Source organism: Ambystoma mexicanum, chromosome 3p, assembly GCF_040938575.1.
Source record: "Ambystoma mexicanum isolate Mex_15411 chromosome 3p, UKY_AmexF1_1, whole genome shotgun sequence".
NCBI lineage: Eukaryota > Metazoa > Chordata > Amphibia > Caudata > Ambystomatidae > Ambystoma > Ambystoma mexicanum.
In genome coordinates this window covers 817,912,455-817,939,522 of record NC_090925.1, presented here as the reverse complement: position 1 = coordinate 817,939,522, position 27,068 = coordinate 817,912,455, and the positions used below count along the sequence as shown (strand labels likewise).

General features: G+C 43.7%; 1 protein-coding gene across 1 annotated transcript in view; it reads left to right on the top strand.

Moving 5' to 3' along the window:
• Positions 1 to 22,443, top strand: part of LOC138580937 (zinc-binding protein A33-like) — a 71,765-nt gene extending 49,322 nt beyond the window's left edge. The window contains exons 2-6 of the mRNA XM_069651871.1: positions 1,103 to 1,198; positions 14,040 to 14,273; positions 14,681 to 14,703; positions 15,865 to 15,995; positions 20,863 to 22,443. Of these exons, the coding sequence (XP_069507972.1) occupies positions 1,103 to 1,198; positions 14,040 to 14,273; positions 14,681 to 14,703; positions 15,865 to 15,995; positions 20,863 to 21,404 (1,026 nt within the window). The 3' untranslated portion in view covers positions 21,405 to 22,443. The remainder of the gene's footprint in view (positions 1 to 1,102; positions 1,199 to 14,039; positions 14,274 to 14,680; positions 14,704 to 15,864; positions 15,996 to 20,862) is intronic.
• Positions 22,444 to 27,068: the final 4,625 nt, after the last annotated feature.

Genomic DNA, 27,068 nt, shown 5'->3' with positions numbered 1-27,068 from the left:
GTTTCTTTACAGTATTAATACTCTAATTATGCATTATGTAACAACCTACATTTGAGCAATGTAAATGCATCAATGTCTTTTAAAAAAAAATATAAAGTTGACACATACTGGTCTTTGCCAGACAGGATATAGAAAACTTAATAAAAGTAGCATCACGATCATTTCTGGTTTGCAATTATTTCAAAAAGAAAAAGAAATTATTTTCTAGCACTCTCACGCATGCCTTTGGCACTTGGAGGAGATGATTACTGCTGCACTTTCTCTCCATTAGGACTTGAAGTGAACAGAGAAAAGAGGGGGAAGAGAGCACAGAGGGCAATAGAGGAATGCAGGGTGAGCTGCCGGCAACTTAGCAAACTGACAGAATTGCATAGCAAATTGCTATGCGACATTGCTTATTTTATGCCTTGCCTTTAATTACCAGAGAGACTGGGAACTTTTTTGTTAGTTGAAACCACAAAGAAAACTTTTTCCTTTGAGAAGAGATCATCCTTGCACAGTTACTTTAGATCATTAGTGTTAGGGACGGAGGTAGGTTTGAGACGCGACAGACTTTTTAGTTTTGGACTTCCTGACAACTTCACTAGTTTTCATGGAAGCAGGGAAACTCATTTGAGCTTTAGGGATAGAGAAGTATTTTCCCATACTTTTATTAATAAATACAAGCATACACACACACACACACAAACACACATATAGTTATATTGTTTATATGTTGCTGCTATTTGGGGCACCCTATTCACAATGCGTTGACCAGCCTGCCCCATAACAGAATAATATGTGTGCAATGCGGCACACTCGGAGAAGCCTTATTGGTTTATTTAGATTTCCGTCATCCTGAGATTGGTTGAGGGAGTAAAGTAGTGGTGGAAGGGCTAATGACAGATAGGCATGCCTAATAACCTGAAAACCAAACATGGGTCGTTTCTTTCAACTCATGAGGCAAACAAGCACCAACCAACTTGCAGAACTCAACCAATATAATTTAAATGAGAAATACAAAAACGTTCATATGTATTGTGAGGAGAATGAGTGTGTTCTTGGGCCATCATTGCACATTGCAAGGCCACATTAACAGGTGCTCCCTCGTGTTCCACTACAGGAAAAGATGACCTCCACCGTAGCAGCTCTGGAGTGCAGCCTGCAGGGCCTGAGGAGCATGCGGCAGCAGCAGGAAGAGAAAGTGCCGGAAACTAAGGTATGTGGTGCAGAGCAGTCCACAAAATGGTGATTGATTTTAGCGATACAAACCTATTCAAATTGAAAGGGTGCAAAGAACAAGCCAGTGTCTCTCACAGGCCATCGGAGTTGAGTCCAAGTCAGTCACTCAAATGTAAAATGTAGTAAATTAAACCATGTAAAGCAACAGGAAAGCGAAGCGAAGACAACACAGTTGCAAATAAGCTTTAAATTATACATTTACGATGATTTTGTTGATCTTAGTTCCTGATTACCTTTCTTCAGAAGTGGCTGGGCATTACATGCACAGATGTGGCAAAAGTGTCTACAAAAAATGTATTTCCCTATAACACCTTTAGAAGGGGTCCCTCTTTGCATCACCAAAGGCCACACACACACCACCATACCAGTAAGCTTGAACCACAGCATATGCTAATGGGAAGGGAAGCATGGGTGTTTTGCAGGAGAGAGACTGGGGACTGAGAGTTGAAGATAACAATGTGTTCAATCTCTTGTCCTGCTCTAGTGCCTTGCAACTGGTTGGGAACTAGACTATACAGTGGAAAAGCACTGGTAGAGGTTGACTGCATATGGCAACGTTGTTTACGTGAGTAGGTTGCACTGAGCCTCTTGACATAACAGACACATCCCTACTTGAAGAAGAATATAAAGATGAATGCTTGCATAAAAGTACGTGCTGTGGTCCATAGAGTTGCTCTGCAGATTTCTGACTTTAGAACATGTCTCAGACAAGCCAGCAGTGCTGCTTTTTCTTTGGTAAAATTCCCACAGTCTTTGAGAGGCTTGAATCCCTCGAAGTTTGTGGAGCCAGGCGATGCAGTATAAATCCATCTAGCCAGAGTCACTTTAGCGGTTTTCGTGTAATGCGTAATATCACCATGTGTCTTGAAAAGGGGATTGGAAGATCTGGATGGTTTTGTATTTGGAGACTAAGTCGTCTGCCTGTGTCTTGAAGTAAATGTGCAGACAATAGGGGAAAGTGCCTCTACGCGCTACACGATGCTTGGCCCAGAGACGATGTGCAAGGATCACGTGGCCTACACCACCATCTGACAGTTCTTTGGCAGAGCTCACCACCTGGAACAAGATCATGGCCTTGCCCCTTTAACAATAGCACCAAGCTTGTGGAGAGCAATTGAACACAAGCCCTCTCGCGGTGCACCCGTTCCCAAAACTCCTTCCACGCAGTAGCCAAGGGCCAAGAACAAGGTGTTCCAGTATGCCATTCATAACCCCATGCTATATAAAATTGCACACTCTGGTAGAGAAGCATTTGCCAACTCCTGCCCATAAAGACAGCACAGAGAAATGATTTCTAGAACATGTGGAACGCATTGACCGTAGTAAAAATGCAGGAACTGCAATGCTTTTGTACTCCTCAACACTGGACACTGTGCTCCGTGGCAGCAGCACTGCTCCTGGTATTAGCGAAGTATGCATAGCGAGCAGCCTTAATCAATGCTCATAGCACGACTCTGCATACAGGGGAACAGAGCCACTTAACCAACAGGGAAGCAGCAAACAATCACTGCATTACTAATCTGCTTCCAACTCGGTGAGAAGTGACAGCGCAATGCGATTAGGCAAGGGCCATTACTGGAGGCAGGGCCTGGCTGCAAAGGGTTGTTAGACAAGGGGCTGGGTGTTTGGAGAAAGAGAAGGAATCATGGAGGGAGTTAGAAGCAAAGGCAGAAGGAGGTTGAGATGGAGCAGGAGCAAGAAGCCTGGAGAGGTGGTCAGAGATAGAGTTAGGAGAAGGGAAATGGAGAGCAGTAAGGAGGTGGTGAGAGGAAGCATCAGGAGTGAGGTGGCTGAATGGAGAGCTAAATAAAAAGAGGAAGGAAGGAGTAGAAAGCTGAGGTCACATCAAGAGAGGAGGAGTGTTTTGAGGAGAAGTTTGGAAGATATATTAAGGGAGAGGGGCAGGAGTGTGTTGATGAGGGGATTGGAGGAGAGAGCAAGGACGTGGCAGGATAGTAGGTGTTGAAAGTGACATCAGGGGAGTGTGTTGAGGAGGGGGTTGGAAGAGGGGTTGAGGAAGAGCAGAGGATTATTTAAGAGGAGGCGGGTGGAGAGGATCAGAGGGGCGTGTGAGAGGATCAGGCTCACCTTAAGTCTGAGGGATGTGAATAGAGAAGTGGTAGAGGTACACACATATGTGAAGTACCGGGGAGGTGGAGTGAAGGAAGGCCTTCTTAGGCACAAGGCCATTGCTATTTGCCGACGGCAGGGGTTTACGGAACAGAAACTGGACCATAAGATCGAGGTATGGAAAAGAAACCAAGACCCAACCTGTAGACAAGTTGTGATGTCCAGCCTCTTTGTGGAAGCTGTGGGGGTTATCCCGCTATTGTTATTTGGCGTCCAGTTACCCTAGGGTTCGGTGCGCATTACAAATAAATAAACTAAACTGAACTAATTACCCAACCCTGCCTTCTGCCATCATTGCAGTCGGACGTGCAGGAGCGTGTGAGGGCGTCATGGACAAGAAGCAAAGGACATGGGGCTTCAGAACAAAGAGGCAGGTTAAAGGTGTGGGGGCACTGGACCCTCCCCCAAACTGTGAGTGACTGAAGTGATGATGCATCCTGGCAACAGGTCCCCTGATTGAGGGTTACACAACTCAGAGACGTACACTTTGGAACGCACGGAGAAGCTATTCTCTTGTGGTGCTATATTCACTGTATGCGGTCCTTTTGTGTAATAATCCCTATGGAATCGGAATCCTTTTTCTTTAAATCTAAACTTCTGTGTGGGCCCCTTATTATTATTTCTTTCTTATTTCTTCTAAAGCGCAAAAATAGGACTCAGTGGCCCTCATTACGACCCTGGCGGAGATCGCGGTGCAAAATGCACCATGGAGCACGGCGGAAAGCTGCCGATACCGCCATGGGGGTTGGCGGATTTACCGCCCCATTCCGACCTTGGCGGGGCGGTAAATCCCCATTCCCCATTTTACCCTTCCCCATTCCCATTTTTGCCCCATAGGGTATAATGGGAGTGGGGAAGGCGTTAATTACGCCACCGTAAAATACGGTGGCGTAATTAACAACAAGGTCCCGTAGCGCCATGGATTTCTCCGCCCGGAAAAACCAGGCGGAAAACGGCTCCATGGCGCTACGGGAACTCGTAGTAGGGCGGACGGGTCCGCCGCGAATACCGCTGGCGTAAACCCACTCCGCCAGGGTCGTAATGAGGCCCAGTGTGTTAAATTGAACCCACTCTGCTTTGCAACTCTCAAGGTAGAATTTTACAACTCGAGCTATGACCACATTATGTAATGTTTCTGGTGCAATCTGAAAGACTGGAAGAATATTTATTTGATTTTTAGTAAACATCAGAAAGTAGTTTTGTAATTAGAGACCATGTTATACGAACAAGTTGCCCTATGAAATATGATGTATGGCTCTCTATGAGAAAGAGAGTGTAGCTCACTGTGCTGCCGAGCAGATGTGATGGCTGCAAGTAAAATAAGAGTCTTCTACAACAGAAAGTCTAACATCAAGCTGAGATCCCACTGAAGAGGAGTTTTTCTAATGGGAGGGTGTAGAGAAGTAGGCCATCAAACAGTGCTTCGTTGCCTCATTCCTGATTTGTCGATCCTGTTAGAGCATGATGCAAGGTTGCTGAGCATTTGGCCCCTTAGGATAGCTGACCGATTCCAGGAAGCCCTATACTATTATCGCTTAGTATTAAAGCTGAGGCACCTCTTTGTGGCTCGGACTTGGTTAATATAGGAATTTGCACTCAAGACTAAAGTTGGCATATGGAGCTGGGGGTAAATGGTAACTAATAGTGTGAGGCTATAGGTGTTTCTTAACCAATGTTCACATTATTTCCAAAAGGTCTGTTAAAAAAATTCACAAATGCAATATTGAATGTATAGTTTTATATATTCAATCTTGTCAAATTACTTTTCGAATCAAATGAATAGAGGCTAAACTTGAAGCGTAAAATGTTTCAGCCTGAGCCTTTGGTCAATTGCTGAAATGTTATATAAAACAAGAGCTGATGTATGCTCCCACACAATTCTACTTAAAGAAATGGTTTGCCCAAAACATTTTATTGCAAAAAAAGATGGGCAATAATGAAAAAAATCGATTGGCACTTTTTTTTTAAGTCACTATGTAAAATTTTGAGAAAATGAAGCTCAAAGGGAAGCACATGGGGGCATCCATTTTGTGAAATGGATGCCCGCCGCTGTGCTCGCTTTGGCTTTTGCGGCACTAATGAAGGAAAAGCCAGCCAGCTGTAGTAAACAAAAGCTACCACTGGGTGGCTTTTCCTTCATTGGTGCCGGGACTTGGAGGACGGAGACCGGAGACTACAGGCAGAAAAGCTGCAGCTGCATCTCGGTAAGTGCTATTTTTTAAATAATATTTTTGAAACACTTATGTATAGGCGCGTTACAAATACCATATCATATCATATATCATAAAAATAAACACTAGCTGGAGGAGCCCGGAAAACTTAGAAATAAAACTGCAGCTTTAAAAATGTTGTATTTATGTTTGCGGTAGCCTTTGAAGCTACCGCACACATAAATACAACGTTATTGTGTTTGAAAACGCTGCGGTTTTTCTTTCCAAGTTTCTCAGGCTCCTCTGAGCTGGAGGAGCCAGAGAAACTTGGAAAGAAAAACCGCAGTGTTTTTGAAACACAACCGCGTTGTGTTTCTGCTGCCGTGGCTATCACTTTGGGTCTCCGGTGCTCCCGGAGACCCAAAGTGAAAGCCAAGGCAGCAGAAACACAACGCGGTTGTGTTTCCATGCCGCAGTGTTTCTGCCTAAAGCTGTTTTCCCATTTGGGGCTCTCGGGCTCCCCACGGGGAGCTCGAAAGCCCCAAATGGGAAAGCAGCTTTAGGCAGAAACACAACGTGGTTGTGTTTGAAAATGCTGCTGTTTTTCTTTCCAAGTTTCTCAGGCTCCTCCGAGCCAGAGGAGCCTGAGAAACTTGGAAAGAAAAACCGCAGCGTTTTCAAACACAATAACGTTGTATTTATGTGTGCGGTGGCAATCGATTTTTTTTTATTATTGGCCATCTTTTTTTGCAATAAAAATTTTTGGGCGAACCATTCCTTTAAGTAGTTACCAAAAAAGAAATCGATAGTATAAACTGATTACTTATAGATAACCTGTTCTAACGTTCTATACAAACAGTTCTCAGTTTGTCAGCGATGCAACAGCAAGTCGTATAAAACAATGTGCAATTTCAGAGACATGTTAGAAAATACATATACACACAGATGACAACATAATTATTGTACCATGCTACTACCTGGAAAGTTTTTATACCGCTCCTGAAATGGACTATTCAATAACATTTACTGTGTTCATAATGGTCAGTGTGGTAAATGGCATTATGCAAGTTAGTTTCTCTATTTGAGACAAAGGGAAGAAACCATTTGTTCCGAAAGACATCGGATAAAGCGTCTCTGCATATGCAGTGTCGCATAGCATAACACAGACTAGGCGACAAGCGTGTCTGCATATACATATATAATACCATAGGCATTGACCACAAGATCAGACCAACCATGAGTTACAATTTAAAGGTACTTTTATTCTCCCTTTTACCAATTCTCGCACAGAAAGAACCAAAATAATAGCAGTACTTGAGCAGAACTTAAATGTAACCCTCCGCTAGGGTTGTCAAAGGGATCCCCCATCCTTCCGCCACAAAAGAACACTTCTTTGGTAAACTAAAACTTAGTGTCAGGACAGTTCTGGTTACGTTTCGCCAGTTTAGTTGCTCATTTCATAGTTTTCAACAGTTGGGTTCCTCCTGACTCTCTCAGTCTCTGGTCTTTCTTCCAAAAGCAATGCTTCTCCACATTTTAGGTTGCTCCCCACCAATGTCTCTTTATTTCTTTTCCCAAACAAAGTCCTCTGTCTAATCTTCTGTTAAAGGAGGGATATCACCATCTTCATAAAAATAGCTGCAGCTTCCTTTTTAGTTGAGGAAAGCATGGACTGGGATTACCCGTCACAGCTTCTTCATAAGAGTTTAAGAGGACACTATCACCTGCCTTCATGGTCCTGTTTTCTACTCTCTTGCCTCTCCTTAATGCTGCACAAAAAACACATTTTTCCTCCAAATGAGGGCTCAACCCTTTTTGATCAGGTTCTTGCCCCGACCTTGAGCATTGCATTCCTTCTCGTTCCTTACTGTCCTCATTTGCGACAGGTGCCTTCTTTTGCTTCTCTGACTCTTCTTCTTCTTCTTGGTTGTCTCCTGCCACTTTGTGGTAGTTTATTTCTGCCACCATCTGATATTCACCTCCTACTACCTCCCAATGTTCAGCATTTCCTTCTTTCCCCCTACTGATATTCTCTTGCTACATTTTGGTATTCTTCTCTGGTCTCCTCCTGTCATTATCCTCCTACCACCTCCTGGTATCCTGCTCTTGCCACCTCATGATATTCTCCCCCAGCTACCTCCTGATGTTCGCTCCCTGCCACCTACCTCCTGGTATTTTCCTCCAGCCACCTCCTAGAATTCTCCTCCTACTACCTCTTAATATTCACCTCCTCCCACTTCTGAAGCTCCTTCTCCAACACTGGTCTCCAGTTCTTCCCAGTATTTCCTCTCTCTCCAACCTCCTTCTCTCCCTTCGTCTGATGTTTCCTCTCCCCTCTGTTCTCCAATCTCCTCCGCTCTTTCGTCTCTCGCCAGCATCCTTCTTCCTCCTCCCTGATTTCCCAACTCCAATGTGGCATTCTCAAAATACCAGCATCCCTTTCTCGGACTGCTGCTTATAAGCCCATGTGCCCCTAATCCCTAGGGCCAAGCTAACAACGAGGGTCTGAAGCAGTGTAGCCTGATTGTGCTATACTACAGATTGTCTCTGTGTTATTTCTGTACTGGAATCAGCAGCATCTGGTTTGTTAGTGTTTCCTATCTCCAGGTGTGGGCCATGGCTTTAAAAGCAGAGTCGCCATCTGGAAACTGGGTAGTAAGTCTTTCCTTGCATGCGTGCAAGTTTTGAGCTTTTGAAGCACAGCCACGCTTGTTTTCCTATGCATGGTGAGTGTTTGTGGGAAGCAATTTGCGAGATTCATGTTATCATGAAAGTTGAATCCTCTGCTCGGGATTGTTGCTCCAGTCAACATTAACAGACTACTTTGGGGAACCACTGAGCCTCCCGAGACAATTATGTATTTCTTACATGCCCAATATTGTTTTGGTTGCGCACGTGGCATCTAATGCCCACTGGCGGTGAGGAAGTGGAGGTGGCCAGGGAATCTTCACATCCAACCCACAGGCTCAACTTCCACTACCTGTCCCTGGAATAAAGCAAGGGTGGTCACAGTTTTGTGATTTATTTTTTATTTTTGAGTAGTTAAGACCACATACAAGAGTCTGCAAGATTATTTGAGACAATAAATAACAAAATCACTTTGACAAATCAAATATTGTTGCAATTTAATCTCTTTACCTGAATGGGTGCATGTGCAAAGGAGCAATCTTTAATTACATTTCCGCAACTAGCACAATTCAGTCATGACCAAGTGTTGTTTGGAGTAGTTTAAAGTGTTTGTGTGTCAGAGATAGCTAAACAATCAGTTTGTAGCTAAGAATGTGCACACGCTTGTGAGAAATCCATGGTTTTCCTTAGTGATTGATACCATTTCGGGGTATGTTTGTATAAAATATGCCAGTTTTCATGAATTATAAAGTGAATATGGTCACTTTACTGAGATTGTTTGGCATGTTACCTTACAGTAGAGAAAGGACCACATTTTTCAAATAAAATGTGAAGCATTTTGAATTCGGCCCTGAAAATTCCTAAACCAGATGGAATAAACAAAAACATTAATTATTCCGTAGTTATTTAATTATTTAATTACTGCTTTTAATATTTAAGTTCATGTCCATTTCTTTACACGTTATGCTTTATTGTTAATCTATGTACAAAAATATTGTTGATAGTTTAATCTTATTATAGTATCCATTTAATTCTCACTTGATATTTTAAAATGTTTCTTGATTTGCTGAATATGTTTTAACTGCGCTGATGATGTTTTTATCCACCTGAAAATTACTTAGTCGCGAAGTGACCACATTCACAAGATACATAGTCACGCCTCTGGTCGTCAGATTGTGACCGCATCCACCATCTTAAGCATGCACATTAATGTAGTGACATCACCCATCTGACGTACCTTATGTAACGGCGCGCACACAAAGACGCCATATTTCCAAAATTACAGTTTTTCAGCATCTTTTGGAACAAATGCATTTTTCCCTCCCTCCCAAATAGAGGCGCTGTGACTGTTTTCATAATGACATAAACATTTTGTCAACATGATGTTACTGATTAATCCTTTTCAGACAACCATTCTGGTAAGAATACTGTGTATTGCATGTAGTACCTTAATATAATTATATCATTGTGTCTTATGCATTTTTTTTAACTTCAGCCAGTATGGGATGCTGCTGAAATTGCAAATGGCTTGATGCTTCATTTCTAAATTGACAACAGTTGACAAAGCATTTTAGGGAAGGTTATCTGTTTGCAATCAGTTTATAGGATCTATTCGTTTTTTTGGTTATTATTTAAACTAAAATCATGCTTGTCTGTTTATATATTTTCAGCACTGGAGAACAGGCATTGTCGAAGCATGTCACGGTTCAGTGTTAAACCCGTGCTGATTTGATTGAAAGAGTAATTTGACATGATTAAATATTTTAAACCATAAACTCCATATTGCATCTGTAAAACTATAGTGAGCGCTGGTTAAGAAAAACTTGAATGTATCTGGTTTGAATGCGTAGTCCAATACCTCAGCATCTTTGATCCTGTTACCAGGACCTTTCAATAATGGAGGTACTCATTTTAGTTTGGCTCCCATAAACACGTGAGTGAAGGCCCTAGTACGTGGGTTGGGACCATTAAAGCATCGTCACAAGGCAGCTTTAGTACTATATCCATCTTTCCTATCTATAGCAGCTTTCAACATCTTATGAAGTAGACTGTAGCCTGCAGTAATAGTGCCTTCCTGGGCATCAACTCAAGGTGAGTTCTCTGCCGTTTCATGGCCAAGCTATCACAGAACACATATGTTTACACCAGATTAGTTTATGAGGGACGACATGCATGTTAGGCATGGATATTTATCAGGCACACTCAATACTCAGAGTGTACGCGGTCATGTAGGGAATACAGTACAGCACATACATAAATATTAGAAAAAGATATCCAATTGGAAACAAAAACACTTCCACAGGAATAGGATTAGGAGGTGACAAGCGCTGCACGTGGAACATGCAGATCCTCATTCTGAAGTTCTTAAAAATCCACCAATTTGTAGATGCATTTTCTGGATCTGACTACAATACAGGCAATTTCAAAAGAGTTAGGAGTGTGGAAGAGTAGCATGCCAATATAATCAAATAGGCCCCGGAAAATTTAGTTTGGAAGGAATTATGAACAATATAGTATAAGAAGACAATCAAGTTTACATTTTTTTTCCTGCCTGAAAAAATCCATTTACAGTTTTAGCTGAGACTACCCAACACCATCCCAACCGCTTCCCAACCTCCATTGCATACTCACACAGCTGGCCACCATTACTGCATCCTCACTGGCTATGAAATAAAGTGTCAATGATCACCTACTTTCCCTTGCTTCTTTTAAACCTGCTCACAGGCGATCCTATCATAGGTGTGGGTCAAACACTAACTTCAACTGCTCTTTGCAACTAATGATTAGAGCCAGAATGAACCCAGGACCAGAACCAGGCATCCCAACATCCGTGTTAGCCACAGTGGACCTCTCGACTCTACTATCCTCATTATAAAGCTCACCAATAAGCACGTACAACAACCACGCCTTCAAATGTTTAAAATCTTCTGCACATAGGAGATAAGGCAGTTGGGGAGATGTAGGCTTTTGTCGCAGAGATTAGGTATGCTGAATGTTCCATTGGAAGCCGAGCCGGGTGCCTGCACAATATTTGCCTCACTACCTCGTATGATGTCCACGTTCCTTAGCACAATGCCTATGAATCCCTAGTATGTTAAATCCTGGGATAAATTGTGACATACTTGGGCGGGGGTGCAATATTTCGGTCAAGAAATGGGATTGGATGTTAAAGGCAGGCTTTGAGTAATTTGAGTCTTACCCAAAAGAAGATCTTAGGACGCCTGCATTGGACCCCAGTACGAATGCAGAATTTGAGCCTGTTTGACAATGGTGTATTTTGGGGCTGTGGTAAGGGGCGGGGCCCTTTGTTACACATGATGTGGAGTTGCTTCAGAGTTCATGGTTTTTGGGGGGATGTGTTGGACAGGTTTGGTACGGTTTAATCTATGACTTTTCCTAGGATGCCCCTAGAGATTCTTTTGTTATCTGGAGGAGGGAGATGCAAGGTTGCATAACAGTATAGACAGTGGATTGGCAGAGCCTTGGTAGTGGCTACAAAGCAGGTATTGAAGGTATGGAAAACTAGGGAAAAGTCACAGGTGGAGAATTGGTTGAATGGTTTGCAGGTTTTGGCTGCTTTTGAGAGGGTTATGGTTAAAAAACAGGACCAGGAGGACCTTTATCCAGAACTATGGGCACTCTTTAATGATTTATGTGATTAGTGTTGATTGTTTCATGCTGTGCTGTGTTTAGGTGGTTGTTAAGTGTTTGTGTGTGTGTGTGCGTGCGTGCGTGCGTGCGTGCGTGCGTGTGTGTGTTAGATATGCGTTTATTTCTGGGGAAGGTATGTCTGGAAATGGCTTGCATTAGGTTTTTGCTGTTACGCTGCGTTCATGACATGTTGGAAGGTATTGTATAAGTTGGCAAGATACCTTACTACAGCCTGTGGGGTTTTATCCACGATGTTGCATTGTATTTGATATGTTTTGTTTAATTTTTAAACTATTTTTTTCATTTAATTTTTAAACTATGTAAATAAAGAGGTTAAAAATAATCTTCTGCACATCCACATCTTCAAATCCTCTCACTCTTCTACACATCCTCCAGTACAACACTGAAGCCCTACAGCACAACTCCCCCACCCAAACACAATCAGTCATGCTAATGTACATATGCACATCCTCCGGCCAGGCAGTAGGCATTGCTGATCTCATAATACATCACAACGTTGATGCCCTCTTTATCTCAGACACCTACCACCTGCCCACCTTATCTCCAGCTTTAGAAAGTTAATTCCAAACAGATACAGCATCCTCCACCTCACAGCTGCAAAGCTTCACCATCCTCCACCAACCAACAGGTCATGCACTACAATGCCATTCACACCCACATCCTTCTTGCAAGTTCTTTGCACCCACTTCTCGTTCCGCTATGCATCCTGCCACAGTTAAACCCATCTGCCAACCACCAGGCTTCAACAAAGCCTTTATAAAAGAATTCTTGAAATTTGATATAGCCATCAACACCGCCACCCTGGGAGACTCCACACTTTCAAGAGACCATGCCACAGAATCCACACAGGAAACCTCCCTAACTCTTCCAACCTCCCTAGAATGTACATCACTGCTCCCACCCACACCAGAGGAAACGCACTAAACCTTATCCCCAACCTCCTAGCCTCACACAGACATGGGATGCTCCATTACCCCTTCAGCATACATGCCACGTTGGCATCCACTTCCAGATCTCAAACAACAGCCACTCCCACAGTAGCCAACCCAAACAAATGAAAACATTCCCCAATTGAAAAAGCAGTTTCCTCCTCCTGGATTTTAGTCAACACAGACCAACAAATCACCCCGGATCAAGACGTTCCACCAAAACAATAATTGAAGCAATGCCCTTAACACCTGTTCATCTCTTGTTCGAAAAACAGTTTGGTGCCAATTGATTGCTCCCCATCTCCATGCCACCTACAACTGTGCCATTCATTTAGCTGCTTGCCTGCCCTACTAGGTACAGCACCTTTGCTCAGTTATACCTCATGATCCGCAATTCCACCAGAGTTGTATGCCCTTATTGTGTGCCCGTTCTCTGATTCAGTCGTGTTTCTACAGGCGTAATACCTTATTTTGTTCCCTTGATTCCCTCTATCAACCTCACCCTCCCCAAAGAAGCAGTCTCCTTTTTGGGGAGAAAAGGTTTCATCCCTGTGTCCCTCCACAACAATCTGCACTCTTCATCCTCTCCGCTACCGGATGATGACACAGGCCTCCCTCGACATGGCGATTTGGTGACTAAAGCTATTAGGTGTTGTGTACAGCATACATTGCTGGCGTCCTGTACTTTTCCCACCAGTCGCTGTTTTGGTGGGCTACGGTGTCGCATAATCCCAGAAAAACAAGTGTGCCAGTCAAACTCACCCAACGCCCTGTGTGTGTGCTACAAACCCCAAATTGAGGCACTAGCAGACTATTACCCTACCCAAGCTCAACACTATCTGCATGTCTTCAACTAAGCTAACAAAATCAAGGAAATCATTAATGCTGTCCGCAACTTCCATAACATACACTATACTAAATGTGGTGTAGCTGGGACCTCATACAGGTGTAAAGACAACATCTCTAGCACCTGCTAAAATGTCCTTTTTAGTCCACAAACAAAGATGACCTAGATTGAGACCTGCAACATGGCATTGTATGCTCATATTCAGCCAGTTGTTAATGAGGACTCCCGAATGTCTTCCTTGGATTTAACGCTTTCCTGGTCAGTTTGTACAGTGTCAATTTATTTTTGTAAACTTAATGAAACACCCTCTACTCAACAGTATCCATAACTCAATGGTCATTCCCATGGCTTAACCAAACACTTCCTGTGTGTCACTGTTATTACTGACTGTCATAATATCATCTTTTTTCCTGTATGAATATGCTTGGTCTCCTCAGCCATCTTTCTTTCTCCCAACTGCAGGCTCAGTACATTAGTCTAGAGGAGCAGATCTGCCAAGAGTTTTCCCTCTTGCACCGCTGGCTCCAGGAGCGGGAGGTGGCTCTAATGAAGGAGTTGAAGAGAGAGGAAGAGATGCTGCTCGAGGCCCTCAATGCCAATGTCCACAGCCTCAAGGAGGCCATCCGAGCGGTGGACGAGAAGGCAGAGCTCATCCGCAACCACCTGCAGAAGCAGGATCCCACAGACCTTCTCACGGTCAGTAGAACCTGCAAATCACGGTGCCGAAAAGGGGGTGGGACTTTCTAAAACCCCTCTGCTCTGGCTACTTCAGTCAACAAGCAAGGGTCCACTGTGGGAACTGTGCAATACGGTTTACTTTTTCATGCATGTTCAGGGGTTGGGAAGGACCATAGGTGGATCCGTGGCCCACCTTGCCAGGCTGACGACTTCCACTGTCTCTGAGAGGAGGTGGTGCTTGCGCCACAATAGTACGGATCAGCAAATCAAGAACGCAAGACAGATCCTCCTGGGCCTACTGGCTTAGATTCGGGAACGTGCAAAATAATGTGCCATTGAGAAGGGTGGCACTTTGGGAATGGGGTAGAAGCAATCCACCCCTCACGGCAGTGTGTCACTCATATTCTCCTCTGTTTCTTTTGCAGGATCTCAGCAGCTTAATTGCAAAGTAAGTATCACTTGCACTGTAGCCTCCTTTCTAACAGCTGGTGTCTCCCTCACTATTAAGTCTGAGAAAGTAAAGCAGAGGGCGGTGGAGTGGGAGTGTATAGGAAGGGAAAGGGGCACATAAGGGAGACATGAGCAAGGTGTACAGGGAAGGAACGTAATAGAAAGTGCATGGAAAGGACGAGGGGAGAAGAGGGACGGAATTGAGGAGAGAGAGAGGGGCATAAGTCGAATCCATCTGGGCTTGTCCTAGGGATCAGGGGTAATTTTCTAACAATACTTGCAATGTTGCTCTCTATTACAGCTGTATGTCGTTCTCTTTCAACTTAGTCTAATATAATGTAGTTGTTGCCTAACTATATAAATATATCATGTACATCGAGAACAGCACACTTTTCAATGTTAGGTGAACACTTTCAGGAAGGTGTAATGCTCTCTGCACAATTAGCTCAGACCAATCCAACTTGCTTATAGGGCGCAACTCTCTTGATGGCAACTCACAGGGTGGCATACAATTCCCAAGGTGTGGCGAGAGGAAGGTTACAAGGTAAGGACCGTGAATAAAGAGGGCGATGGGAGAGAGGAAGAGGAATGGAGATAGAGGTACAGAATACTATTCAGTTCGTACAGTAGGAGTTGCAAGCAATGGTGATGGAAAGTAGAAAAAGGCAAGTGGAGGAAAAGAAGGAAACTCAAGAGTGCGGATGAGGAAGATTGAAAGGGTGGAAGAAGAGGGTGAAGGAAGTGCGAGGCTGTAGTGGAAACAGGACATTCATTTAGGGAAAGCTGGGGAATGCATAGGTAATGGGTCTTGGGCCAGTTTTCCATCAGACATAAACCCTGTGTTGACACAGGAGGCAGGATAGGAGTGAGTGGGATTCTACTGGAGTGCCTGGGCCAGTGATCTGGAAAAATGGGGAGACTTTTAAAGTATATGAGGTCAGTGGTGTGGGAAATGATGGATACTCATGGGATGGTAAACACTCCATAAATGGAGACGAGCCAAGATGCAATGTAACTATACAGCTTACACAGATGACAGGTTAGACCCTAATATCTGTTCTTTCTTTGTCAAGCCTGCTTCTGCTTTAGAGGTGCACGGCTTGACCCTGCCTGAACTATGTGTTACTGCATTGGGTGACTACCACCTTTGCCTTGGCAGGTACTGCACTGAGGAAAGCACGCAGCGAAGCCCTGACATCCACCTGACTACAGCAAACCTCTGCCAGGGACGCTTCAGGGGCCCCATCCAGTATGCCGTGTGGAAGGAGATGAAAAACGCTATTCAACCATGTAAGTGTCATGCATGAAAGCACCATGCATAGTGACCGGGAGGCTTACTGCCAGGTACCCAATCAGTTTAGAGTAGATGCAGTCTGCCCACATGAAGCCTAGTACCATGGTGTATGTTTAGTCCAGTCATAGAACCCCAGGTAAATTTGCTATGACAAATGTGGTAGTCTGCCTGCAACCAGAGTGAACTGTAACTAAAGGTTTACATGAGCAAATGAGCTTTGGGCTGGACTTTCGTTTATAGAACTTCTCTTTGATGTGTAAAACATTGGAAGGGTATATAGGCTGTCACTGTCTGCAGGATCAACAAAGAACTCGAACCTCAAGCAGCAGTGTCCGGAGTAAGGTCTACAACTGGAATCACAATCTTGCGCACAGTGCAGAAGGTCAACAGGGACCACGACAAGTGTAAAGTAAGCTTGACAGTTCTTCTTGGTCTAAGTTGGTCAGGGTTGGCCACCCTGAAGGAATCACACACAAGTTACACACGAGTTCTCTTTGGTATCTCGGATCTGCTACCCTTCTGCAAAGGATTCTAGTAGGCATTGGCCCTCCTGGACTTAGGTCGCCGCACATTGAGATGACAGTTGATTTCTTCCTGGTCTGCCCATATGGATTTTGGGGCTGCAGTAATGTTTTTCCTACGAACCAACCAAGGGCAGTTTACTGGGGCCAGGATTCAGTGACCTTCCTGTCTGAATCCTCACTAATGTAATGTAAAGGGAAGTGGTCTTCGAGAGCGTACTTCTGCCTTTTTGGTGTAACTGCTGTGCTTGGCCCTGCAGGAAACCAAGGAATAGGGTTTGGTAATGGGATAAAGGGGGAGGCAGAGGCAAATCCTCTGCTGTTGATGCTGACAAACCGTAAGTTTATTGAGTCCTGAGTTTGGGTGAGATTCTAGGTCGGTAGGAGAAGCAGTAGTAATAGTATAATATATTAATTATGCGCCAGCATCTACCAGAATACCAGTGACATGGAGCTGAAACAACACTGAAACAGTACACACCAATATTATGCATGACAAACAATATACAATGCAACACTCCCAAAAAGCATCCAACAATAAATGAGCTTCCAGCCAATTGGTGAAAAAAATCTGTGTGAACCATTGTGACTTCACTAGAGAGTAGACAACATTCCAGAATAAGTTTAAAGGCACTCAGCGACGTGCAATTTATGACCTGTGAAGGAAGGGCATGCCAAAGACGACTCTCCTGTACTTCCAGGCGTTTAGCACCGACCCCCCTCCCCTCTCCATCCCGATGCCCCCTCCCGCAGGGGCATGTTTTCAGGAACTTGACATCTTTTAGTTTAGCTGGCAAAACTCACTGTAAAGCTTCGGCCTGGGAGGTATCATTCGAGTGGACCCAATGAATGGGGATTGGGCAGCACCATTAGGCATCATCCAGATAAGACCAAGAAACGCGGGGAGGACAACCAAGAGCCAAACATGCAGAGGAACACAAACAGATTTCCTGAAAGAAAAAAGGTCTGCATTGTATGATTTTTGCACTGTCTGTAATTTTGCTAATGATGTTTTACAAATACCCAGGCAAAATAGACATGCAATATTGCTGTCAGAAAATTACAATTGCCTGTAGGAGCACCATGTGGCGCTTTATTATATGCAGGAAGGGGCAGATCCTCCTAATTTTACAAAGATAGTAATGAGCTACTCTGACTACTGCATTGACCTGGGAGCAAAAGGAAAGCTTGCCGTCAAATATGACTGCCAGATTCCTGGCTGATTCCACGGGGACTGGTGGTCTGCTTGATGATCTGGTGATTGAGAGGGGAGTTGCAGCCAAGGAACAGGACCTCAGCCTTACCGCCATGTAAGGGAAGCCAGAAGCCCTGCATCAACTGCTGCACTGCCCTGAGACATTCATTCACATGCAGCTCCTCCCCACCGATGTAGATCAACCATGATCTGAGTCTCATCAGCATAGAGGTGACACTGCAGGCCAAAGCCCTCCAACTCCTGGACCAAAGGGAACTTATAGATGTTAAATAAAAGGGGAGACAACGAAGAAAGGACCCTGAAGAAGCCCACAGGCAACAGAGTGAGGAGGTGAGCTGAAATTGTCCAACTGGTTCCTTCCATTTAAATAAGAACAAATCCATGATAAGGCAAAGCCCTTAATTTCCACGCTATGTTCCAGGCTGTGAAAGAGAGAGGTCTGTCTCTGTCATGCACGTTGAGCAGCTTTTACAAACAACAAGATAAAAGGGCTGCCTTCTCTAAATGAGTGGCTCATTTAAAATAACCTCTCCCTGTAGAATTTTGCCAGAAAAGGGGCTGCTAGAAATAGGCCTATAATTTGTTCATTGAGAGGTTTCTAAAGTAGCCTTCATTAGTATAAGTGAAAATAATGTCTCTTTCAAGCAATATGGCACAATGCCTTTGTGCAGTGAGGCATTTGGCACTATAGCAAGTTCAGCTGCAACTACCTCATTATGTTCCCTGAAAGAAAGATGCAGGAAAAGGGCCTAGAGGGGATGAGGAGACTTTCAAATGTCAACCCCTGTGAACTGTGTAATAGCAACCCTCCAGGCCATCGTAATTCACCTGCCAAGCCATTACAAAAGGGGCAGTCCAGCCCAAACTGCTTGGTCACATCCCTTCTGCACAAGACCACAAGCATCCCCACCTCATCAGTGAGGAGTAGCTTGGGTCTCTAGGCCCGGCAGGCACGGGGCCCACATCTGGGCATATCCGTCCCACTTGGGGTGACCATAGCAAAACAAGAGGTGAAGGCTGGAAGGTTTAGAATTAATCTTAACATCTAACATTGCTCTGAGCAACCCTCCAGACCATCGTTCTTCGCCTGGTAAGCCATTCCAAAAGGGGACAGACCATATGCAAATCAGGTGTAGTCCCACCCCAAAAGGAGCAGTCCAGCCTGAACTGCTAGGTCACATCCCTTCTGCACAAGACCACAAGCATCCCTATCTCATCAGTGAGGAGTAGCTTAGGTCTCTAGGTCCAGCAGGCACTGGGCCAACGTCTGGGGATACCCGTCCCACTTGGAGTGACTATAGCAAAACAAAAGAGGTGATGGCTGGAATGTTTAGAACAAGGCTGAAAGATGTCTGGGGATGCTTGTAGTATCGTGCAGAAGGGATGTGACCTAGCAGTTCGGGCTGGACTGCCACTATGGGGGTGGGACCAAGCCTGATTTGCATGTGGACTTTCCCCTTTCTGTAACGGTTTGGCAGACAAAAAACGGATGTCTGGAGGGTTACCCCAAGTAATCGCCAGCGGTTTAAGATGAATTCTAAACTTTCCAGCCATCATCTCTTTGTTATGTGTAGTCTTTCTGCCCCCATCCTTTGGCAGTGATAATTCCTGATAAATGTAGTAACTGTTGGGTTGAGTTACAGATTCTAAGAGAATATTTTTTTAACCACAAGAATAGCTTAATATATGGAGTCAAATGATTTGAACACTTAATCTTGTTGGCGTAAGACATAGATTTCCTCCAAGCGCCTTCCTTCTCTCTTCAGAGACAGTCAATTAGATTTGAGAGAGTTAACTCTACATCGACAGACCTTGTGAACTCCACTACACCAGTCCCATTGTCTAGTGCTTCTTAGCATGGCCGAATACCATTATTATTGTAGTAGGCCTTGTGGGCGAGCGCCCCCTCTCGGATGAGAGCTACCTGTCCGAGATCAGAATTGAGGAGCACTGTATAGCTGTTGGTAGAGTAACACACCTCCTGCTAAACTACCTGCTGTTGATTTGCTGGCCTTCTCTTAGAGCCTGCCATATGGAGAGGAATGTGTACTGCTATCAAAGTGGCAGCTTCCGATAGGGCAAAGAGGGCATCCAGCAATGAAGGACAGGCGGAATAAAAGTAGTGCACACAAGTCTGCCCATGAACCTGCTTCCATTAGCAAAAAAAAAGTGTGTGTGTGCCGAGGGGGCAGAATGCCTTTATAATTGTGAAACCTGTATGTGTGCAGAAGATCTGATGGCTGCACAATTCTTGCCCCCCAGCCCCCACCCCGCCCCTTCAAAGCACAACATATGTCCTGGCGGCAGCATGTCCCTGCAGTTAAAGATGCACAGCACCTGATCGGGCAATGCAGCTGTATTTACTTGCAGTCCCTACCCAACCCCAATATGTGCCCTCATATCAGCCTCTCAGCAGCATAAACCTGCAGTTCTGGCTGCACAGAGCTCCAAAGCTGTTTCAAGACATGCTCTGATTAGCACCTCCATTGCTGCGTCTGATAATGCATTGTGAGAGGGCAATAGACTGAATGCACCCCTCACGCAGTGCATGGGAATGCGTGAGTGACCAAGCTGCACAATGCCAGACAAGTCCTTCTACAAGAATATCCTTCTGTGCTACATGATGAAAGGCCTTCCAGTAGGCATACATTTGTGAACATAATTCCCTCTAAAGTGTATGTATGATTGCTAAAATGGTAAAAGAAAGGTTTGCAATATTGTATACAGGTATAAGAATATAGTAAGAGTTGGAACATTGCCAATTGTTAATTACAAGGAACTAAACGTTAATTTGGGGGAATTAATTCCTAATATAAACATGAATTCCTGATAAGCTTATCTTGAGGCGTTTTCCATTCATGTGTGTCCTATATTAAGAGAAGGTTTATCTTTAAATAAGCACCATTATATGCGCTTCCCACTATTAGGTGCTGTTCAACAAGCCATGGGATTCCTAGCGAATTTTCTCCTACCCATGTGACACTGGACACTTTTATAATCAATGTCTATTTTACCTTGATCTCAGTTTATTTGCTGTGAGTGCACTGCATTTAACCATTAGTCTATCTTGCCTTGATCATAATTTCAGGTCTATTTCTTTGACCATGTATGTCTCTTCATTTCTAGTTCCATCCCAAGTGACCTTTGATCCAAAGACCTCACACCCACGGCTTATTCTCTCGAAAGACCTGACCAGCATGAGCGTGGGGGACCCTGAGGAGGAAGTGCAAGACCACCCTCTTCGTTTTAGCAAAAGCGGCTGCGTGCTGGGATCTCTGGCCATCTCCTCCGGAAGGCACTACTGGGAGGTGGCCGTAGCCAACAAGACCAGCTGGGACATTGGCGTGGCTAAGGTCTCTGTCGACAGGAAAAGGATCATTAAGCTGAAGCCTGAAAATGGTTACTGGACCATCTGGTTACGAAACGGGCACGAGTACAAAGCTCTGGACACCCCCTCCAAGTCTCTAACCCTTAAGGGACCTCCTCAGAAGATTGGGGTTTACTTGGACTACGAGGCGGGCCAGGTGTCCTTCTACAACGCCGAAGACATGTCTCATATATACACCTTCAAGGACACATTCACAGAAGTCCTCTACCCTATGTTTGGGCCAGGTGTCAATGATGGCACATACAACGAGCCAGTGAGAATCCTCCATCTTAAACTATAGTGCTGCTGTAAAAGTACACATTATCCTGTTATGCGAGTGGTTAGAGCAAAGTGATCTGCACCCAATCATTAGCATATGTTGCTTAGACTACAGCAGAGCTGTTTAGATTGCAGAATGCTTAAGCCAAGACTGGGTTAAAGCAATGGGACGTACCCACTGAATCAGTGAAAGTACAGTGTCTTAAACTACATTCCTAATGTCTAGACGGGCATGTAGGGAAAGAAGTAGGCATGCACTGCAGCATTGAGACTCCCCACTCCTTAAGTGCAGGCTGATCTTGTGACAGCTCTGCATTCAAGATATAGGACTAGGGTGATAAATAGTGAACCAGAGTAACATTGTATCCATAGAACACAGCCCTTTGGCCACACAGCTATAAGTAGGATGGATGGTGATTGTGGAATACACACAGCCATTAGACTACTCTTAATTTACACAACAGACCTGCTCTATGAACAGCTCCACTCATATGGTGTGGGGCCTGAGAGACTCATTTTGTCAGTAGGACTGCACCATTCTAAACCACAGAACTACTGTCCAGAGTCCAGGGATCTGCAAACTGTGCCTCCCCAGATGTTTTGTACTACAATGCCCATGATTCCTCCCCATTGGCTATGCTGGATAGGACTGATCGGACCTGTAGGTATAGTCCAAAACATCTGGAGAGCCAAAGGTTGCTGACCCCTGGTCTAGACAGTGCTGCAGGGGAAAGAGTGAGGACTGATGAGACCCACACTGTGCCAGAGAGACATGTCCACCCCTGCTGTCTATACCTCTCCCCACATCCCACATGCAGAGAATTGTGCAGTCTTGCCATCAGGTGGCGAAAATGCTCAGTTTACGAGGCTTGCGAATGAGAGCAAAATGCTTGAAATAAAACCGGGTCAACACCTGAAGAAGGGCTGAAGGACCTGACATGGCGAAACCCGGACTTGATCACTCCAGAGACAAGAATGCTATTCTCACCCATGAGCAGGATCCCCACCCTTCTATGGACTACCTTTACCCTGCTATTACATATAAAAAGATGTCAATGCTCCTCTGATCGTGTATTTATGTTCCACTCCATGAGTATGGTAATGCAGGACAGGCGGGAGCGGGCATCGGTTTTGGAGGTGGGGGGGGGGGAGGCAGGGGACATATGGACAATATATTAAGTACCATGTAACACAATGATACATTACACCATAGGGATTTGTTTGGGTATTACTTTGCAAGAGTTTTGGTTGAAATAATACAGCCAGTATCACACAGCATCCAAAGCACGCTCAACGTCAGGACACCTTTTTGCTGAATGTGCTACCCTCTGCCAATGCTGAGCGAATCAAGAGCAGTCTTAACCATTAAGCAACATCATGCTTTCACTAGAAGTGGAGCCAGATCAGAGGCAGCAAGTGTGGGTTTACCTTGGATTTCAGTTTACTGATTCCATAGAGCAGGGTTCTGCAACCTCTGGCTTTCCTGCTGTTTTGGACTACAATTCCCATAAGCCATATCCAGCAAGGTCAATGTTGAGGGATCATGGGAATTGTAGTCTACAACATCTGGAGAGCCACAGGTTGCAGATCCCTGCCATAGAGGTTACAGCTGCAGTGTGAGCCAGTAAATAACGCGTACCTTTCAATTCTAAAATTCACTAGGCTGAAACTCCCATTGTTAGAGAGTTCAATGAAAGTCACACCCGGAAGTAGTCTTTTCTCTTTTTATGGAACTATTTGTCCAGTCTATGTATTGTCCTCAAAGTGGAGTACAAGCCTGGCCCTAGAGGGTTTGCGACCAAATATCTTTTTTCTGAAATCCATCTCAAGTAAGGGCAGAAGAGGATTGTATACAGTAGCTGTTCATACTGCTATTGTACAAAAAAATATAATTGCACAAAAGGATCACTTTCAAAGTGGTGAAAAGGGAGCATGTTCTTACATCATCTGTGTCCCTTACAGTTTCTTTTTTTGCTGCAATGAAGGGAAGTGCTTACAGTTCCCATCACTGCAGGAAAGAAATGTATGGAGAGGTTTTTACCATTTTCACCTCCACCACTTGGGTGTTGGTAAAAACTGTAAGTGTTTTATGAGTTATTTGAACTCATAAACAGGCAGTTTTTACCACATCAGGTATTCTTTGGAATACCCCAAACATGATAATGTGGCAGGTGGAAAAAACAGGAGTTATTTGGAAATAAAGCCTGTGTTACTATTAAATCCAAATTAGTAAGGAGGCCAACATCAGTGCTAGAGATTTAAGCATAGAACACAGGAGGCCAAGGATAGCTTGGGCTGGTCGTAAAAACTGTAGCATGAGTTTACACAAGATAAGAGTTAGGTAGTACATGTGGATCAGATGATTTGTTATGATTTATCAATTAAGTGTTCAGCCAACATGTGTTTCAACCCTCTCTGGGTCTTTATCAAAGCTGAATATTTAACTTAAAACCGGATATGACCCAAAAACATAACACACAAATGGTACAATAAAGGAAAACAATAGTACACAAAAAGAAATTGTGATTGCAACATTAAATGGTTGGTGCTGGCGTGGCCGAATATGTAGGCAGGTTAGTGGCAAAGAACATTTTGAGTTTAAGTTTCTATGTAAACTTGAACAGGTCAATCTGTAAGTCTACACAGTTGTTGGAAATGGCAGCGGCAAAAGACAACCCCTTGTTTGGTATTGCTTCTTGCATTGCTTGAAAGCTCTCTATCAAGACTGATTCAAGACTACATTTTGATGCTCCCTTGTCTGAGCTGTCGCTGATGAAAGGATCGGGTTATTTAATGTTCTGTTTCTGGCTCTGTCTCTTGGTTTATGCCTTCCTACTCTCCTCCCTCTTCCCGCCCTTCTCTGATTAAACTACCTTGTGTGGGGATCTAAAAAAGGAACATGTTTGACAGGGGCTTTCCAATTTCCTTTTCTATAGCATTTGATTTGATCTAGAAAAGTGGTCTGTGTACTTGTTTCTGGTGTAACATTAGAAAAATTTATTAAACTCGAACGTCTTTCGAAAAAAGAAATTAACAAGTATTGGGAGCAAGCTTCGCTCACCAATTATCTTGAGAACAATCTTATCCCTAGAGGCTTACGGATTCTCACATTCCCTAATTTTGATCACGAAGAGGATGCGGATCTAGCAGAACAATGGGTAGATAATTTAAACCAAAGCTCCAAACATATGTTGGAGCTATTAATTCTACATGCGACTAGAGAGCATAAACGTGTTCTAACTAAGATTCAAGTAATTAAAGAGGAAATCAGTCAAATGCCTAATGCAGAAGAAACTAAACATAAGAATTTTGAAAAAATGAATGAAATCTTAGTTGAGTATCAAGACGAAATTAAACTGCGTAAATTTCGTAAATATTTTCGTGACGATAAAGATTATCGTCAGGATAGAGTCTATACTTTTCAACCCAAGTATGATGATATCAACACCCATTCTAAACCACCTTCAATAACTACTACCCCTGCTAGTTCTGATCCAGACTCAGAAACAGAACCAATTGAATCAGATGCTAATGAGGCACAGCCTGGTGTAACTCCCAATTTAAAAGGACAACTTTTTTTGGGCGAAATCAGGCGCTACAAAAAGGGCAATATCAGATTTGCCAACACCAAACAAGTCAGATTTACCAAACATCCAACCGTGTTTACTCCAACCATGCCAAGCACACCAGGGGCAGGAGGGGGGGTAAGCGGCAGCGGAAGCGGAAGTTCGGACGAGGACATGACTCGTTCAGGGATCTTGACGCGCTCAAAGAAACGTTTGGGACTATAGTTGATTCAGATTTGGTGATCAACCTTTCTGATCGTTCTTTGTCTCATGACGAGAATTCTGCACTCAATAAAGGTCTGTCTTTTTCTCCCAGCAGTGGTACTAATTTTGTGAATTTTCAGGTCGATCTATTCAAATTTTTGAGGAAACTCAAATTAAAAAAGTTTTTTGCTACTCAAGTCAAAATGTATCAACCGAAAACTATACCTGATCCCCCGAGTTCCTTCAGTATTGGGGATTTAAATGTAATTGAGACCCTAGTCACCCTAGATCGCGAGGTCTGTTCACAGTCATGTGATGTTGCTCAAGATTTAAATATCAACCCACTGCATTTGAATCTCAAAGAATTGAAATCGAAGTCTAAATTTACACCTCAACTGCCTGCAGATAATGTCATTGAAACCTTCAACCAAGCACTCACACAAGACATCCATTCATATTTGGACAAACTAGTTGTCTCACATAAAAACAAAATAAGTAATCTTACTACTAAGCAAAGGAAAGCACTGCAAAACTTGGCCAAAGACCCTTCAATTGTTATCAAGGAGGCCGATAAAGGGGGCAATATTGTTATACTTAATACTTTTGACTACATAACTATGGGTTGCAAACATTTGCATACCCCTGGTTGCTATGAAACTCTTGACTCCAACCCTGTCAAACGTGTGATAACTGGTCTCCTAGAATTAATTGACATCTGGTATCAAAGAGGTTTTCTTACTGATGATGAGAAACATTTTTTGTCCAACACTAATCCTACCATACCGACCATGTACTTTCTGCCGAAGATACATAAACCTTTTGAGACCTTACCTGAGGTCCGGCCCATCATGAGTGGTATCAATTGGGCCACTGAAGGCCTCTCGAAATATCTGGATGAGGCACTTAAACCTTTTGTTATACAAATGCCATCCTACATACGTGATAGTGCCCACATTTTACAGTCCTTGCAAGATATTATTTGGGAACCAGATTATCTGTTGGCAACAATTGATGTAGTTGCACTCTATACTAATATCAATCATGATTTAGCACTACAGACAATTGACTATGTGTTTAGGAACACCTCAGCATCCTATTCTGACCATGTATCTATGTTGAAGCAATTCTTACAATTTGTACTCGGGAACAATATGTTTATTTTCAATGACCAATTCTATCTGCAGGTGAGGGGGGTTGCCATGGGGGCCAAGTTTGCACCCTCCTTGGCTAACCTTTTTATGTCTTTCTATGAAGAAACGCATATCCTCAATCAAGTGCAATTTGTGTCAAATATTGTGATGTGGCGTCGTTACATTGACGATATTTTTCTAATTTGGAAAGGGTCTGAAGACTCTTTCACTACTTTTCTAGGTCATGCCAACACCAATAGGTTTGGAATTCGCCTTATTGGTCTTTTGAACTCATGTGAAATTGACTTCTTGGATTTACATATCTTTGTTGTAGGAAACACTGTACTTACCAATACTTTTAGAAAACCTACTGAAGTGAATTCAATTTTGGCTGCACAGAGCAATCACCAACGTGCTATCATTGATAACATCCCAACGGGAGAATTTCATAGAGCCAGACGTAATTGTACTCTATCCAGTGACTATAAAAGAGAATGCAATATCCTTAATCAACGCTTCCTCAATCGAGGGTATAAGAGTTCAGTTATTTACAAGGCTTACTCCAAATTCACCCAAACTCATCAACGTGACCTCCTGACTAATGTGACTAGGTCAAAAGAGCATCCCTCACATATCTCACTAATCACTCCATTCACGAATGATTCTTCATTGCTATATAAAATGGTTGCAAAGCATTGGCATATTCTAAGACTTGACAAAGATTTACAACCATTCTTGACTCCAAAGCCCAAATTTACCTTTACAAGATCACCTACGATCAAAAGT